General features: G+C 37.0%; 1 protein-coding gene across 2 annotated transcripts in view; it reads right to left on the minus strand.

Annotated features, from left to right (window-relative positions):
- LOC110018974 (calpain-type cysteine protease ADL1) overlaps positions 1-19,652 on the minus strand; it is a 41,801-nt gene that overhangs the window by 7,907 nt on the left and 14,242 nt on the right. For both annotated transcript variants that reach the window (XM_020716474.1, XM_020716473.1), the window contains exons 10-26: positions 17,035-17,194; positions 11,116-11,389; positions 10,782-10,932; positions 10,589-10,700; positions 10,347-10,512; positions 10,184-10,254; positions 9,990-10,081; positions 9,688-9,850; positions 9,478-9,549; positions 7,736-8,113; positions 7,533-7,648; positions 7,157-7,454; positions 6,457-6,776; positions 5,986-6,337; positions 4,848-5,168; positions 4,671-4,775; positions 4,455-4,583 (exon numbers count right to left, since the gene is read on the minus strand). In XM_020716474.1, the coding sequence (XP_020572133.1) occupies positions 4,455-4,583; positions 4,671-4,775; positions 4,848-5,168; positions 5,986-6,337; positions 6,457-6,776; positions 7,157-7,454; positions 7,533-7,648; positions 7,736-8,113; positions 9,478-9,549; positions 9,688-9,850; positions 9,990-10,081; positions 10,184-10,254; positions 10,347-10,512; positions 10,589-10,700; positions 10,782-10,932; positions 11,116-11,389; positions 17,035-17,194 (3,280 nt within the window). The remainder of the gene's footprint in view (positions 1-4,454; positions 4,584-4,670; positions 4,776-4,847; positions 5,169-5,985; positions 6,338-6,456; positions 6,777-7,156; positions 7,455-7,532; positions 7,649-7,735; positions 8,114-9,477; positions 9,550-9,687; positions 9,851-9,989; positions 10,082-10,183; positions 10,255-10,346; positions 10,513-10,588; positions 10,701-10,781; positions 10,933-11,115; positions 11,390-17,034; positions 17,195-19,652) is intronic.

Below are 19,652 nucleotides of genomic sequence, written 5' to 3' on the forward strand. Positions count from 1 at the left end.
GTGTTCGGCTCGAAATGACTCGAAAAAAAATTATATAACTTTTTATATAATAATATATTACATATATTATTTATATAATAATATATTATATATATTTATGTCTAAGTTTAAATCATAACACCTCATGTGACAATGTGGTTAGTGTCTTCTTTTGTATAGATTTGATCCAGATTCGAATCTCACACTTTACATCTATTTTTCTCAATTTTAGTTTAACGAGCCAATTTCAAGCCGAATACGAGCCGAACACGAACACGAATATTTAAATCGAGCCGAACACGAACACACTGTTCACGAGCCGATTTCGAACACGAACTATTTCGAACGAGCCGAACACGAGCCAAGCCTGAGCTCGCTCAAGCTCGGCTCGTTTACAACCCTAAGCTCAATACTGCTTCTATTCCCGCTCAGAGATATCACATTCTACCTCGAAAAATTGGTTGAAGTCTGGTAATGCTAGTATGGGCACATGAGTCACCCTTGTCAAAGCTATCCTGTGCCGCTACCGTCCAAGCAAATTCTTTCCCTTTTAAAAGTTTAGTTAGAGGGGAAGTGATAGTATTGAAGTTCATGATGATCTCTGATAGAATGAAGCGAGTCCCAAAAATTATCTCAGCTCAGTGAACGACTGTGGAGCAGCCAAAATGATAATAGCCACTATCTTTGCGAGGTCCATTTGAATGTTTGCACTAGATACAATGTAACCTAGAAAGCATACCTGACTTGTCATGAAGTGATATCTCTTAGGATGAGCATATAGTTGTTCAACTCACGGTACCTCGAATATTGCCTTTAGGTGATGCAAGTGATCCTCCATTGATCGGTTGTATACTAAAATGTCGTCAAAGTAGATCACAACAAACTTTCTAATGTGAGCCTGAAATATCGGGTTCATCAATCTCATGAAAGTATTGGTTGTGTTTGACAGGTCGAATGACGTACGGTTCACTTGTAAAGTCCATCCCAGATCTTGAAGGCGGTCTTCCACTTGTCTCTTGTCCTCATTCGTATCTGGTGATACCCACTAGGCAAGTCGATCTTGGAAAAGATAGTGGCTCCGTGTAACAGGTCTAAGAGATAATCCAAGCAGGGTATGATAAATCGGTACTTGATAATAATCTTGTTGATGGCCCGGACGTCGACGCAGATCCGCCACGATGTGACCTTTTTTGACACTATCAGGGTAGGAATAACATATGGACTGGTGCTTTCTCAGACTACCACCCCGTGATGAGATCCTGCAGCCGTAACTATAGCTCTTCGTACTCCGCATATCTCAATTTGTAGGTTGGTCAGTTTGGCAAAACCGACCCCGATATAAGGCGTATGGCTAATAGGATGTCCCTTAGTGGTGGCAACTCCTTTGACAAACTGTCGATCATAACATCCCTGAAGTCCTACAACAGTGGTTGCAGTAATGTCGGTACCTCCCTCTCCTCCTCACTTCCTTTCAGAAGGATTAATGCTAGTGCTAAGGGGCATCTCTAACTGACTGCAGGAAAGTGGTCCAGGGAACTAGTGTTGCCTCCATAAAGCTTCCGCCTTTCACACTTTAAACTGATAACAAAACGACATGCTTACCGTCTGATCTACGGGGTATGACTGGGGATGCTTCTACATGTCCAATCCCAACATATTCACCATGAGCGTAGATACAAAATTTTCACAACTCCCATTGTCAATGATCAAGCTGCACACACTGCCCTTGACGGTGCACTTGATGAGAAAAATAATGTCTTAATCAGGATTGGTCTTGTTCTGGCTCGGACTGCATTACTTGCTGAACGACTAATGCTTCTCTCTCATCTTTGTGGAGCTAAAGCTCTTCTTCTGGACAATCTTCTGACACCTGATCGACCTCCTCGACGGCGCCCTGATCTGTGAGTGTGATGACTCCGCTTGTTGGGCAATTGGAGGCAATGTGATCGTAGTCATGGAACCTGAAACACTTCCTGGTCGGCACTATATAGGAGCAGCTTCCTTTCTCTAGCTTCTACCCACTCTGATATGTCTTATCAGTTCCCTACTGATTTTGTCATTTCCTTCTGAGATAACCTTATCGGCAGTAGAAGTTGCAGGTGCTTGCTTAGCTGAAAATAGTGGTCTGAAGGACAATTGTTGTCTTATTTGCTTCTGCTGCCTCTCCAACTTCAATGTTACCGTCTAGACGTCCCCTAACATCCAGTATGGTTGCAGTTGTACCACATTGCTAATGGCGAGCTTCAGACCCCCGAGGTATCCTGCTATCGTATACACCACTGGCTATGTCAGCTCGCACTTCAACTGTAAGTGCTTGAACTGGGCTATGAACTCAACTGAAAAATTATGTTGTTGTAAGTTTTGGAGTAATAGAAACATGTCATGGCGATTCTACGTTGGGAGGTATTTCTTCTGCATTGCTTCTTTCATTTTCTCCCACTTAGTTATCTTCTCGCTGCCTTCTCTTATACTCTACCTTTATAAATTTTCCCACCATAATGAGACATTCTTTGTTAGTTTAATGGCAGCTAGCTTAACTCGTTTGTCCTCTGGTAAATCTTTATAATCAAAAATTCGGTCAACTGATTGTAGCTATTCGATAAACTCATTGGGGACCATGCCTCCCTCAAATTCTGAGAGGTCCATCTTGAAGTCAAAGTTCGGCTGACTCCCATAAGTGGCTTCTTCTCTCGCCCTCCTTTGGTATTGGATACCAAAACGGCGTGGCTGATATTCCTCATCACTGTGATCTTCCTTGTGGAACGGATTCAGATCCTCATCCATGTCTTCCCCTCGACTCTCCCAATCATGATCGAGGGTAAGCTCTTCTTGGTTCTCGTCATCCAACTCGGCTTGTCTCTGTTCAATACAATGAATTTCTCGTTGAATCTCTTTCTGAGTAGAGCCTGATGTATCTATCCGTGGTCACATGATTAGAGTTGGGAAGGGAAAAAAATGGTAGATGTGGATTAGGGCGGGCGGATGCCAGTAAACCCTAGGATGGAACTAGAGTTGGGTTAGATCTGATGTGAAATGATACCAAAACTAGTCGAGATTTATCGAAAAACAAATCAAACTTTTATTAATATAAAAATAGGGTTACAACATGACACAATGAAAAGGGAAAAACAACAACAGACCAATCTCCTGCTACGGCCAGAAAGAGGAGACTCGAGAGAGGGTTGGCGTCGGCAAAGTAGTGACGATATGGGGAAGGGTTGATGGCGGAGAGATAGGTCAGGAAGGGATGTTTGGGGGTCCAGTAGGTGGGCTGGGGTGTTGTTTGGAGGGCTGGACAGCGAAGGTAGGCTGCACGGAGCACGGAAGGGGCGGTAGGGTGTTAGGGTGCAAGTCGGGCAAATGGTCAACAAGGGTAGGCTGTAGGAAAGGGCGACAAGGAGCTGGGCTGAAATATGGGGAGGCCGGAGGTGGAGGAGAGGGAAGGAGAAGGGCTAGGTGAGGGTAAAAAGAAAGATACAACACCACCTTGGAATAGGATACAACCGGAGCACTGTCACGTCCTCGGATACAGCCCTAGAACAGGGGAACACTTCACACAAGAATCTGAATCTGCAAAACCAAAACTGCCCTATGTCTCTGAAAACAACAACAATATATAGACTCCAATTGGAGGAAAAAAGGAAAGTAGGAAAGGAAACTCCCCCACAAGAGGAAATATGGGAACTCTCCAAAAAATAACCATTAAAGGCTTTCCGTACGTAGAGAAGTGCATAAGTGAGGTGGTAATCTCGCCCCTTCTACACAACTAGCAACCCTTGTGCCCTGGACCGGCGAGAAAATTGGCCAGCCGGTTCAGCTGATTGGCATCTTTAGCGCCCCGTGTCGGGGCTTTTTCAGCGCCCGCATCAGCAGCAAAAACGAGTCATCCAATCACAATGGTATGCTCTTATAATGAAAGTATGTCAATAAAAATTCGTCTATCTGCAACAATTGATTAAATTGAAAGAATCACAAAAAAGAATAATGGCTGATATGACTGCCATCTGCATGGTTTTACCTAGTTCTTACAGAATTCTCCAGTTCTTACAGAATTCTCCTCTCTCTATCAGTACACAGTAAAACAAAAAATATAGCTAGAAGCTTCTAATCAAGTCAACACTATAGTACTTCTGCTCAAAGCAAATCATAAAGGGTAGACAACGTTTTAACATTGACAATGGTAGGAAGATTGACGAGAGAAACAGGAAACATTAAGTGCAAACCTGATGGCGGTATATTGTCCTCATTAATCCCAAAAAAAGGGTCAAATAATTGAATTCAAACCTAGAACAGACTTCACGTCACAACTAATAATGTTTACCTTGCTTCCAGATAGAATATTTAATTCAATGTATTTAAATAGAAATAAAATTTATATTTACTTCCGTGTTTAGTTTCCTTAAAAAATAAACAGATCTAAACAAATAAGCTATATGACTTGATAATGTATTCAGAATAAGATTTCAGGTGAATACCTGAATACAAAAACGAATGGTATAAATTCCCTCGTCATTGTAATCATGTGTGATTATAACTTCAGATATTCGAGAAACGTCAGTAAGAACTGCAACAGCACTAAGAAACCAGCAGTCGCCTAATCGACCCTGATAAATTTAAATTGCATGAGGTAGGTACAATCATCGAAAAAATTCTAGAAGAAAGCAAACTGATGGAAGAAGGATGAGTTATACCTGACAAACATCAGAAGAATTCACAGTGCCCGAAAATAGGCAAGGTCTTGAACCTATGGAACTCTCCTTTACTATATCAGTTGGTCGCCTCCACTCACTAACAACCTGGTTGGTGATAAAACGCTAATAAGAAACAGAATATGAAACTATGACAACGTGCAGCATTGTGAACCTTACTTGCAGCTTGATAGGTGGATTTCCAGGATCTATATATAAAGATTTGTCGTTAGGTGGAAATTCTTGATCCGTAAAGTTTGTGTTCCCGCTAGCAAGCAAAGCTTCTCTAACAGCCATTTCAACAGACAACATGCGTTGGTTTATTTCTTCATTAGTTTCATAGCATGCTTTCCTTAATTTTCTATTGTAATAATCCATATCAATTACTACTCCTTCACGTTCTGGCCTTCTTTTCCTCCCACTGGAATATTGCCCATCCCACTCAACCTCATCTCTATCATACAATTCTACGTCTGCTTCATCACTCTCCCATTCATTAATCTACAACAATGATGTAAGATATGAGCAACATCACCAGAACTACATATCAGAAGAAATCATAAGATTAAGCTGCTTTAAAAAGATTTGCACTGCATCAGATTTGTTATAAAATGAAAAAGTTCTCCAAGAAAAAGTACAAGAGTTTCCAAAAAAGAATGAATAGCTAAAATTGTGAAATGATGTACATATCCCTACTAGAGAACTGAGCCAAATTTCCTAAATTTCAACCTTTAACAATAATATTACAAAGTATTAACATGTGAAAGCGCACAATTACAGCATTCAACTGATAAGCAGAACAACAAAAAACCAGATAACAAGCTTGTCATTATTAAAGTATGAAAGGAAATATATAAGCATCCATCAATTTCTTTTCCTTGCCAGTTCAATATTATCTTATCAGTAGTAAATCCATCCAAACATGAATTGTCGGATTATTCATGTATTGAAAAGACCATCATGTGCCTTTACTGTGTGATGTGGCATTTACTGACATGGAACACACAACAACGGAGAGAAATAACACAGACAAGAAATGCAAGTCCAACTGATGCTTCAAGCTAAAAGGGTTCCATTTCCTACATGAATGCCCATATATGAATTTAACAAAACATGCATGCACATTTGCTTTTGAGGGAGAGAAAGAGAAAATAAATAGAAAATTTAATGGCTCTATCTCAATTCAACTATCCCTAATAGTTCCATTATGACAAGAACAAAACACAAAAAAATCCAAATGAAGGAACAAGGAACCCACACGGAGAATTTCAAATGAAGGAACAAGGAACAATTACAATCGGACATTTTTTTTTTTTACCCGTGAAGGAGAGCCACTCAAATGCCAGCCATCTTCAGGCAAATCAATCAAATCATACCCAACAGGGCTTGTTGCTGCATGAAGTGTACCAATCTCATCTTCGGATAGACACCTCCCCCAAAGAAAGGCATCCATTATTTGCATCTTGGATTCCACACCTTCGCTATCTGATCTTCCAAAAGCATCCAAATCTGTTGGTGGTCGGGCACCAACCCAAATTTCTGTTCCTTGTTCCCATATGCCATCACTCCCATGCAGAGGCAGTCCGCTCTGATAACCGTCAAATCCACCATCAAGGTAAGATGCTGCCTCTCCAATATCACCATCTACAGTTACAGTTACAACATGCCACCTGTGGATGTAAATTATCAGTTATTATAAACTCGCAAAAAGCCAGAAAGGCTTAACCATCATACTTGAAAACAAATGAAATAATATATGCAAAGAAAGTTCATTTCTTCTATCACAAACCTCCCATCTGCAATGCTGGCAGCCCCAATGCTCCACTCTTTAGCAACAGTGGTCAACCTATCACCTTTAGTAACCAATCTCAATCCAACTTGGCCGGCCTCAATACCTTGTTCAGAACCAGCTACAAGGATTTCCCAGCAAATATTCTTCTGAAATTCTGTGCCTATTAAACAAACTGGGCCAGAATCTGGTTGAATCATAGCAGAAATGGAGATGCTTATCTTCTGACTACGACAGAGGCTAGGGTCAACCAGTCCACAATGTTTACCGACAGCCCTGGGCTCATCATCAAGGATGCACACTGTGCCTGATATGCCAGTCTGCAAGAAAAACAAATTAAGAATATAAAAACAACAAATGATTCACAAATTATACAAAATTTCCAACAAATGCTCCGTTATAAAGTTACAAAGTAGCTTCAAAGGTTGATATTATGGCCCACAGGTTAACAGTTGAAATTGACTTCCAAGAATAACAAAGAACCTCTTCCGGGAAATATCAGGACCATTTCACCCCCCATGTCAGAAAATGGAATCCAGAAGAGAAAAAGCAAGTAACAATAATCAAGAACATATATTCACCATTATTTCAGGCCATAGAGAATTGCCGTTCAAAGAGTAAACGACCTTAATACATGAAGCATAAAGTGGATAACTTGAAAAGTTAAACTAGAAATAAGAATGAGTTAAATTGTCTGTACCTGTAGAGCCCTTCGAGACAGTTGATCCATGCGAATGCGTTGAGCAATATTTGCAACGCGTTCCCGAGCAAATGAGTCATCCAATACAGAATCACCACCCACAGCTCGCACAGCTGCAGCCATGGCTGCAGCATCACGGTTTCCAACATTAGGTATTGAAGAAATAAGAGAGGTTTCAATTTCCTTCCACTTCCTTTCCTCTTTTTCAAGGAGTGCCTTTCTTCTTTCTTTTCCTTTCCCTTCTTCTTCTCGTCTTTGCATTAAGATTTCCTCTTCCATTTCCTTTTCCCTTATATAACTATACAAGACATGGTACAATAACATTATTTTGGGGAAAGAAATTACGTTAGAAAAACACACGCACACAAGAACCAACCTTTCTTGAATTAATTCAAACTGCCTGTGATCTTCTGGCAGCCACTGCTTGATCTTCTTGGCACTTAAATCTGAAAAACCAATACTATCCAAGAAAAGTCTAAGGCGGACCTCATCCTATAAAAATGGCATGAGAAAATTAGAAAATTATAACAAACAATTGAATAAAATATGAAATATTCATAAACAAAAGCTCAAGATCACCTGCACACGTTCAGCTTTAGCAGTCAAACCAAGCAAAAGAAGTAAATAACCACCAAATTTGTCCCACATGTACACCCATTCCGTGTCAATAGCCTCTTCTAATGCCAGAATACGGGCATGAGCACACATTGTCCTCCGGTAGTCTACATCTATAGGAGACCGACGGCAATAAATCAAACCAGATTTCAATCTGTGAAAGAATGAGCCAGCAGTAATTTCTTCATTTCTCAGGCGATCCCTTAGTTTTGTTACATCAGCTCTCGGAAGCATAAAATTGCCTGCCCTGTCCCGGGTAATGGTGGGGTCCCCTATTAAAAGAGCAGCAGAACTAGCAGATCTTTGTGGGGCTGAGTAAGTACCAGATAGAGCGTTCCTAGTCTATTCGCCCAAAAAAGCATGAAAAAATTAGTATTAGGTGATGCATGACAAGGATAGGTAAAACCAATATAAGTTATACAATGCCTACAATGCCTGAAGCAAAAAAAAATTCAATTTAATCTACATTGAAAGGATTAACAAAAGTTAGATTCACAATACATAATTTTCAAAGCTACTTTGACAAATTCTTAAGATACACTAATCAAACAAGAAAAAGCATAGGTCATCCTATATTACTAACATCATCATGCAAAATTAAAAAAATAACCCGCCTAATTGCTCTGAATGCTAATATCATTCCACTATCTGATGAAAATGCAAAATAAAAGGACAAATTTCACTTACAAATTAAAAAAAATCATATTCCAAAAGTTCAAGTGGAACGCCAAATACAACCAGACAAAATGAAAACTACAAATGATCTTTTGAGGTTTTCACAAGGTAGCAAAATATACTGCACCAAGACACTGCCATGGTATAGAAATTAGACAATTCACATCAAAATTAAAAATAGCAAAAAATTCAGACTCATAATCAATGGATAGAGGACCAGAATTTTAGCAACTTGTATACAAAATGCATTGATATCAAAACCCCACCCAGAAATTAACTAAAAATGCTTCTAAATTCTAATGAAAATCCACAGAAACATTGCACGGATCAAACTGAGCCCTCATTAGAAAAGTAGGGCCCATTTTTTTACAGGCAAAACCACAAGACTACAAAAATAAGAGAACTTAGAATACAGAATTGCATAAAAAAGAAACAAGTCTATCAGAACTTCTGATTTTATTCTTGAGTTGCCAAATACAGTTCCATCGCTACTGTCTTGAAGTGCAACAAACAGAATTACATTGAACAAAACTGAAACAAATACTCACTGCGAATGCAAATAAACAATCTCTTACTCACTATGGGTTCAAGCAGTACAGAAAAAAAGAAGAATACAAAATATGAATGTGGTTAACAACAAAAAGAGTCGTTGAGGATATGAGACGAATCAAGCTAAGAAGAATATAAATTGCCATAATGAACTTATCAAAAAAAACAAAACACCAACCAAAAGTGAGAAAATGTTATACAGTTATACTTAACAAACAAATAAATAATGGAGAAAAAAACTAATTTTAACGTCTTCAAACGTTCAGTTGACCCCATTCTTGTAATTACAGAAAAATCAACATATGAAGACTACAAAAAAAAAACATCCAGATATGTAATAAACCAATCTGTAACCCAAAAGTTCTTTCATATAATTTAAGCCATGCTCATGGAAAGAAAAAGCTCAGAAAGACACACTATTCAAATGTATGTAAAAAGTTGTAAAATTTTTATTTCCTTTTTTTCAAAATTTCAAAACCAACCTTTGTTGCTGAGCGTGTGATCGCCTGTACAATAGTTTCCTTGCTAAGAAAAAGCACAGCATCTTCCATCATCTAACAGCATGCAAATTTTAGAAGACAGGAGCTAATAAGGCAAAAGCTTTATAGGAATACAAGATTCCAAAAGAATGCAAAAAAATCATGAAGCATGAACCAACACAGGAAGAAATTAAAACAGTAAGAAGAATAAACCTTAAGTGTAAGGCAAGGACGAGATACAGCAAATCCAAAAGCTACAACAAGGGTAATGGCAGAAACCGCAGCACCAGCATAAGGTGGGTATATTTCCAAACTAGCTACAACGCCCCATCCTTCAGTTGCAAGAGCAACACCATACAGCACAAGAAATGCATGGCTGCCAAATTACCAAGCAGTTAATATTTATAGAAATTTCACAAATACAAGTAACAAAAATATATAAGATTAAACATTTATTTGCTAGGAAAAATCTATAGATTTATGATTAGCCACAATATTCTAAAATCAAATCGAACCTGACATTTTTTGCACAATCAGTATGAGCATCATAAACGTATACTGGCAATACTCGCGGAGAATAGACGACAATTGGAGGTGAAAGTAGCACCTGAGAAAAAGAAATAAAGTTTATACCCAAATAAAAGAATACTTACAGTTACAAGGAAAGAAACAATACAATGAACATTCCAAATCATTTTGATCAACTTACTGTCAATGCCCTTCCGGCAAGGAGAAACAAAAATGAAAAGTAACCAACTGATGCTCCTATGAACGGTTTACCTATATATAAAAAAAAAGTATGCTTTAGCCGAATGATCCTTTTGGTTATAAATCATCAGTTAACATGGAAAGAACACAAGTTTTGAAGTCACCTTCAAAAAATCCAACCCAAAAAGCAGCTAAAGCCAGCAGAAAAGAAAGAAAACAAACGAAAAACATTTGGATCCTGGTCAAATAGAAATTGTTTGAAGCCCAATAATGAACAACAGCTAATGCAAGCACGACAAGAAGTACGACCAAAAGGAATGCAACCCCAACCTGCAAAATCACAAAGGCAAGCACAATTACTTTACAGAATTCAAATGCTTTGGATTCTGGGTTTAAAAAAACCAACCGTCCAAGGCCTGATGACGGTTATAACAGCTGACATGGCACCAAGCAGAAGTGAAAATCCAATGGCAAGGAATAAATATACGCCAGTGGACAGCTTCCAATCATCATCTTTCCTGAAAACATTTTTGCAACACACAAATTGCCGAGTAAAAAACAAACTTAAACTAAAAATCCCACCTTGTTATTCGACTTACCATTTATATAAGCCGATTATAAGTGAGAATATTGCCGGAATGCAAGCCAAAGGAAGCAAAGCAGCAAGAAAATCAGACTTCAAGGGTTCGTTATACTCCCTAGATTTCACCACCTCTAAATATGATGCACCACAAAATGCTACAAGAACGACTGAAGCATAATAAAAAAAGTATAATAATTAGCTACAAAGGGCTTATCTTAACAATAATGAGACATCATTTACAGGAGTTTGACCAATAGACAGCTCTGAAGAACGCTTTTAAAAAGGAAAAAAGGCATAGCATACTAGAACCTGACGACTAATATTTGAAAAGTCAAAATAACACAACTTACGTGCAAAAATACCAACACAGAGAGCTGAAGAGAGTGAAAATCTATAAGTTGCAAACCACGAAACAATAGGCAAAACTGCAGTTATTAACAATGCCATTGAAGAAGCAATTGCCCAGCCAAGATACACAGATGAAGCATAGGGAGAATAAAAACTTCTGTGATCTCCACTCCAACCCTTGTAGCCCAAGTCATCTAACGGTTTTGCAGAAACAATAGCACCCAATGCAAAAACAGAGCCAGCAAACATAATAGTGCTGATAAAAAGAATAATGCCCTAAAAATACATAAATAAAGAGATTTTTAGTATAGAAACAAGATAGAATTGCACATAGACGAACAAAAACCCTGCAAAAACTTAAACAATATTACAATTTACAATTCAAATAATGTAATAAAAGCAAGTTACACAAAAATAAAAAATATATATATAAATGCACATCAAATAAGCTACGCATAGCGAAATCCTAATAAAACTTCAATCCACATCAGCAAGTAGTAAGCCTGATGATTAGCAATTGAGTGCTGCTACGTAGTCCTTCGCCCATGACCTAATAGCTAGTGCTTCGGCCCCATCTTAGAGTTGATGAGTTCGAATAAGAACATTAATGTGTAAGGGACTAATTGTGCTTCAGCAGATAACGTTCTTTAAAAAAAAAAAAAAAAGGAGTATCGCTGCATTTTATAGGGGGTTAAAAAGACTCCCAAACCGCACCAAGGAGCAAGAAACTACACACTCAAGCTGATGAGATCACACCAGCACAGAGAATTTTCTAAAACAAAATATTTATACGAGCTTATATGCAGAGTATCCACGAAATCTGAGATACATGCATGCAAATCAACAAGTACAACAACAGTAACAACAAGCCTTTACCCCCACTAAGTGGGGTCGGCTACATGAATCCTTTTTATTCATTGCATTCTATTGAGTGTCATATTTTCATGCAAATCAACAGGTAAACCGTCCTAATAGTAATTTATTTATTACTAGCTAGGGAAACGAGAAAAAAAAAAAGAGGGAAACATATCCGAATAAAACAATCAATCCATAGGATAAGTTAAACATAAAAAATTTAAATCGTGTAAAAACGTACAGAAGCTTACCTTTTTTTTGCATAAAATAAGAACTTAGATGTGCGACAGAACTGATTAACACTAATAAGAGGATTAATATGAGACTTATCCGAGTGATTTTGACTTAAATTTAGATGTGAAATAACTTAGATGTAAGCACAAAAGCTAACAAAATTGTCTCATGAACTAGACGTTTCTTTCGAAACTTATCCAAGTGATTTTGACTTAAATTTAAATTTGTTGTTGCTTCGTCGTGTCTTTTGTTCAAAATTTTGTCTGATTCCTTAACAATGATTGTTTTGTCTAGGGATTAGGTCTTGAAGTTTTAACATTGTCGAGAAAAGTTTCAGAGGTAAAATTTGAGGTGACTTGTGAAAAGAACAAGACGAACTCGGAAGAGAGATGAAGTGATCATGAGGTATAGGACCCAATCCAAAATTGGAAATGATCCATTCCACATTGGACTCACTCTGACCCTAACCTACCACACCTATTGGGGGTCTACCCCACTAAACTCTAGGGATTCCTAAACCTCTCTGCTTAAAGATAGTTAAGCAGAAGGCCCTGGAATCCAAGAAGAGTAGTCGATATTGGCTCAAGAAAGAAATGAGCTTGGTATGTGAACGAAAAAACAGCAGTCTGGTCCACAAGGGACATGGACACACTATCGATGTATGAAGACAAAACCTCTTGATCAAAATGGATAGAATCTAATCCCCGACGGAGTCGCCAGAATTTGTCGGTCAACTTTTTTTAACTTGTTGACCTCATTTTCAGTGAGATATTCGTTTCTTCCTTTAGAACCTAGAATCTAACTTTAGGAGTTCCCTATTGATCGTTCTTGCGGATTAGCAGCGGAGCCCACCTCACATAAAACTTCGAACCACTTCTTGACCCATTTTATTATGAAGACCTCGCATGAGTAGTCTCAAGCACTCAACTCTTAGTTACAAGGGCTAAGGACAACCATGTAGAGGGCTCAAAAATGGGTTCATATAAAATCATGAGGCCTTAGAAATACTCATTTCAACTTTCACACATTCGACGCACATAAACATCAAAAGTCACATCGTTAAGGCTTACATACATCGTACCACCAATGCCAATTTTCAAAATGACCTGTCACGACTCAATATTCAAAGAGAATTAAATTTAACGAATTTTTGACCTGATCGTGCTGACCCCATATAGCGAAACGGACCACGCGGGCACGTCTGGAACATTGACTTTAGCTAGGAAAAACACCCATTATGATAAAGTTTCGCGCATGCGCAAACGACACGCAAATTAATGCACAGGAATGTTTAATAAGAGGGTGTGGGTCCAAACTCAACCCAGGTTCAATTTAGGTTTGATTTGGGCTTAAAGTGGGCTAATCACCCAGCTCACATGATTTCAAATTTCAAATTTTGAAATTGAAATAAATCATTTAATTTGACATTAATTGAAATCAATTTGAAGATTATTATTTGCCAAATAAACATCTGCCCCACATGGAAATTAATAAATTGCGTGTCTAATACCCTGTAACGGATACTCTGAAATTTGAGCTCTATAGATAGCGAGCTCCCTCGGCCTGAGATTATTAACTCCTCTTCCCTGCTGTCCACAAAAATTCGCCCCCCGCTCCTCTATGACCCGAAGTGTGGTGAGAGCTGTTTGGAGTGCTGGGAGAGCTGTAGGATAGTTGTAGGAGCTGTTTGGAGTGCTGTGAGAGCTGGAAAAATGATGTTTAATGTTGTAAGCTGTTGTTTGGAGCTGTTAATTGTTGTAGAATATTTTATAATGTCGTTTTGGTTCATATAATCGCTGTTTAAGACACTTAAATAGCATCTTGGAGTTGCTAAATGTTGTTTGAAGTTGTAGGATGTTTCATAATTGTTGTTAGGAGCTGTTAATTGCTGTTTGGAGTCGTTAAGTGTTGTAGGGGCAGTTTTGTCTCGTGCTTATGGTTTAGAGGTGGTTCTGGGGCACATTTGCCTATAATTTTGGGTTTCTATTGATCGAGATCTTATGAGGATTTAAACATCATTTTGAGCTGACCCACTCGTTGTTCCATTCTTCTTTCCTGCCGATTTTTGGGAGTAGGGTCAATCTCCTCTCTTCCTCCCCCGTTTTATTTCTTTTTAAGGCGATGATGAAAATACTTATGTGTACTAGGGATGAATGATATAATAGCATCTCTTTCGATGACTATCTAAAAGGGGAGAGCAGAATCAATGAGACTATTCACCAATTTTGGGTGCGAAATTGTCGCTACTCTCTTAGGTAGCTAGGTGATTCTAGCCCGATTAAAGCAAGCAACTGGTGGATTATTTCATTTGTTCACACTCACACAGATACTAAACTCCTTACATGCATTTCCACATATGTTTTTTCCACATATGTTTAAAAAAAAAAAATCTCTATTTGCAACAACATTACTTTTGTCTACTGAATAAACTCTACATGCATAAAAAACCAAATAAAGCTTCGACAAAATTCTACCAAGGTCCACTGGTTAATTATTTTGATCATGGTTAGGAGTTGCCCTCCTTCGATAGTTTGGGTTTGTAGCATCTATCCAAAGTTGAAATATAAAGTACACAGCCCAGCTCTGAGCCCACCATGATTTAAATTTTTATAGGTCCTTTTTCGAGCTTTCATGTGTTATCTGTTCTTTTACATACTTAAATTCATATTTAATATGCTTATTAAATCATTAGTTACATCTGCTTGTTTTCACATATAATACTAACATCGCAGCAACAGCAGACACGTCCGGTACGCATTTACAGTTTATTTATAGTGATTTTACTGTTTTATTGTCACTGTACTTTATTATGCATGTTTTTTACTGCTTATTTGTCACTTTATTTTATTATGCATGTTTTATATTACATATAAAACACAAAAAAAAATGTATTTTTAAAAATTTATACACTTTTGAACTTAGTGAACATCCTTAATTCATCCATTTTAGATTTATGAAAATCTTTCGGATGAGGCAACCTATAGTTGCTACCAGAAATTCTCCAATCTAAATGGGATTAACAACTCATTTAGACTAAGTAAATTCAAGTGAAAATAGTGGTGTCGGAATAAGGAAACCGTGGAATCAAATCGGTGTCGCTCTAATTAAATTAAAACTCCCCCAAATATGACATCTGAACAAAAACAACAAAACCAAACTTTGACACCAAAAACTGTGAAACATAAAACCTCAAACCCTTGAACCCTGGAGCTACTACTACGGCACAAGGCTCGGAGTCGACTTCGTTGGCAGCACAGCAAAGAGCTTGGATCGAGCAACAAGAGGATCGTATTCAACAATCTCTTTCATTAATCTAAATAACAACCCATAAGATTTTGAGGTAGCTCGCCCGCCCAACGTGACCTAAATCCTCAAACCCTTTTTAGGCTCTTGTGCAACCATATTGTGCAGCGCAAGTCCTAACTCACCCTAGGTTCCAATGTTGTCGTTCGGTACGACGTAAACCCACCTATTTCTGCAGGATATTGGCGTGATCGGATATTACGCAAATACAAGTCCCAAATAATAAAATTGGCAAAATTGAACACTCAAATAATATCGTCTGCAAAACGTAGCCACACAATAGAATAGTCTGGGAAGTCACCGAGGGTTGTCCTCAGGATCTGCGACTTCCTCTACCGTTTACTCCCCTTCGACTCCTGAAAATAATTATTCTTACTTGAGTCACTCTCACTTGTTTTTCCACGTCTTACCATGAAAACCTAAACTTTGAATTCTTGAAGACTAGAATCTCTGACCATTATCAAGAGTTTTCTTAAGTGACATTGGTCATTTGAGATGTAATTAACTATAAGTGCTCGTCTCTATAGGGAACTTGAAATCTAGATAAAATAAACCCTACCTACTCTTTATATTAAGTAGGAGAACTTGTTGGTCACACATAAAAGGTTCACAAGCCAAACGGATGTCACAAATCTATTAGTTTGCAGGATTGGGTTCATCGTCGAGATATGCACTTATCTTTCGGAAAATATGTAATATTTGCGGTATCAGACACGATTATGCAAACTATTAGACTAATAAGATCAATTCGGTCACATTTTCTAAAAATTAAAACACAACTATTTTCAAAATAAAAATATATATATCCCTCTTATATTAAATTAAATTTACCAAAAATTATTTTCAAAATAAAAAAAAAGTTGACCAACAGTATGTAGTATAGAAAACAGCCTATGTTAGGAAAAAATGTTAAGCTTGTCCAACTAGCTAGTTTCAATTTCTAAGCAAATGCACTCATACAACCCAATATCAAAGGTTCGAAAATTTTCATTCGATCTAAGCTTGACTATTTTTTAAAAACTTGAAGATAGGCGAAGCAAGAATCCTACCATATAAACGATAAAACTTCAAAACAGAGGACCAAAAAAAAATTGAAATCCACAAATGCTTACAAATTATACAGAAAAGGACAAACAAGGGATGCACAAAATTTTTTTGGTTGACAAACGGATCAATAACGACCAAACTAGAGAATATGTAGTCATTCCTGCAGTTGGAATACAAAGTTCATGACTACTGTTGGAATAGAAAGTTCATGAATAATGTTGAAAAACAACATCGCATGCATCCATATAACACATATATATATATATATATATATATATATATATATTGCTTAAAGAAAATTATATCATACGATCGGTTTCAATCATTATTCACCGGAAATAAGTTTGCATGTGTGCTCTAACCAAAGAATAAATTAAAAGCATAATAATGGATTGCTGATGAATTTTACACAGGAAAAAAAGTTAAAGGTTCAATCACAGGGAATACTCAACCACAAATCAATGCTATGTGAAAGTGCGGACCTCTTTTTTTGGACTTTGATGGTTATTTCCAGAGTTTTCGTACTCTTTTTGGGGAATCCAAAAGCGGTAGCCATTACGAATCCATATTGGAATTGCAACAGAAAGGCATGCCACCATAAGTGGGAAAGTCAAAGCCAATCCAAGTATAACAGATGATTTGCTGGACAAAGAAGCAGATGGTTAAAACAATATCACAATTCATTGCAATTAAAATGCAGTATAGGAAAGCGACATTTCAATACTATAATACAAATGGTGGATTTTAGAGACACTTGATTTAGCACTAGACCCATCCACCTAAGTAGGATAAACATTAGAAGCAGCATACCACTACTTATTGTTTGACAACGCTTAGAACTCCAAAGTTAAAATTAAAATAATAATTGCACTAAATATTGATCAAGTTCCTTATTTAAAAAAACAAAAACAGAGAAATCTCAATATGCAGAAATGGCACGTTAAGCATAGCAATCAATTTATAAATGCTATTATATGTATGTATGTTTGTCTGTCTATCTATATCTATATCTATGTGTGTGTGTGTGCGCGCGCGCGTGCGCGCGAGTTCCGTGGCCTGTTGGTAGAGCAGCCTCTTAGAAGATCGTAAGTCCCCTCAGGACATAGGTTCAAATCCCCCGTGTGTAGGGTGTCGTACTCGAATATTTAGCCCACTTGGGGATGGCTGGGGCTCCTCTAATAGCGTCCGACCATTCCTTTAAATAATATATATATATATATATATATATATATCCAAAGGCCAACAACATGGCATACAAAGTGTCATTTCGGACATTATGGTCACTTCAGTGGCTGCCAAAGAAAGAGCAAAATAATATACTCATACCTATGGTATCTCCCAATCACAAATGATTATTTGAGTGGATTTTATAGGTATAATTGACATGTAAATAGTAGTCAACGTTGAACCATGCAACATTCTCTCCAAATGTACAGCAAATACGAACAATTTTAAAATTTTCATTACAATCCAATCAATTAGATGCAAGCAATTAAAAAAAAAACACACCAATGTTGCCACGTTACACCAAATTAACATGTTGACAAGTTAAAAACACTGGCAGAATAACATATTAAAATCATAAAATATTAGCTCCAGTTCATACATAAAAGGACTATGCCGACGTTACGACATTTTTTTTCATTAAGACATCTTCCTTCAATAATTACTTATCCATGGTTGATGCGGAAGCACCATGAAGTCCTTAAATTCCAGAAAAATTGTATACATGAATCTGAAGAGTTCTAAAATCCACCACCTAAATGAGACCAATCTTCCAAAATAGATCACACTAGTAGCTAACAAAAAACTCAAAGCTATGTAAAACAACAACAAGTTTTTATCCCACTAATTGGGGTCTGCTACATGAATCATTTTCCTCAATTTGTCATATTGAGTGTCATTTTTTTATTTAATTTTAATAAATTAAGATCATTTTTTATACAATATGTCCAAGTCTTTTTAGGTCTACCTTTACGTTTCTTAACATAATTTGAATCTAAAACATCTACTCTTATAACTGGATCATCAGATAGTCGACGTTTAATGTGACCAAACCATCAAAAATGACTCTCTAATCTTGTCTCCACTGGAGCTACGCCAACCTTTTCACAGATACATTCATTTCGCATTTTGTCTCTAAGTGTTAAGTCAATCATCCACCCAAGCATTCTCATCGCAGCAACAATTAACTTAGTCTTATGCTTCTCTTTAACAGGCCAGCATTTTGATTCAAAGAGTAAAATATGTAGATAGAAAAAAATCTTTTTAGTTTAGTACTATGCCAAATAGGAAGATTTTCTATATTTAAAGAGCAAAATATATTATCTAGGGTGTATCATAGAATAATGTATCCGTTCTTCTTAGAGTAGGGAAAATTTTGCTATTTCTTCTCTTCTTAACTGAGAAGACCATCTCTATATAGACAAACATGCAAAAATAAAAAACATAAAAAGATAGAAAACAACATTCACAACTATAACTAAGATTGTAGGTGAACTACTGCGCTCGATGCATGTTCATATAAAGGTCATTCATATTTTTTTCATTTACGACATTGAACAAGTTTGAATAAAATTTTAAATGCTCATCACATAAATGAACAAACCTAACGAGTTACCAACTTATTCATTTATACTTATGAACATGTTCGTTGTTGTTCAACAAGAAGTTCGTTAAGAACGAACTCTATAAAATTTTCATCAAATAACAGTTCAATCATTTTTTCTATAACTTATTTTATATTTATGTATTAATTGTTCTATATTTAATGACATAAAAAAACCTTTCATATAGTGGACAAACAAATAAAATGAAAATATCAAATTAATTGTTAGAATAAATATTAAAATAGAAATTTAATAATATTTAAACTTCATCAAACAATTCAAATAAAACCTAGTGAATCATATCAATATTGATTAAAATCTACAGATACAATTAGGGCTGTCAAAATGGCTCGTTGTTCGCGAACAGCTCGTGTTCGGCTCGTTAATTTCGTTCGATAAGTTAACGAGCCTAACACGAACAAAGATGTGTTCGTTCGTGTTCGGCTCGTTTTGGCTCCAAATAATACTCATCAAGTTTATATATATATATA

This window comes from Phalaenopsis equestris, unplaced genomic scaffold, assembly GCF_001263595.1.
Source record: "Phalaenopsis equestris unplaced genomic scaffold, ASM126359v1 Scaffold000036, whole genome shotgun sequence".
Lineage (NCBI taxonomy): Eukaryota > Viridiplantae > Streptophyta > Magnoliopsida > Asparagales > Orchidaceae > Phalaenopsis > Phalaenopsis equestris.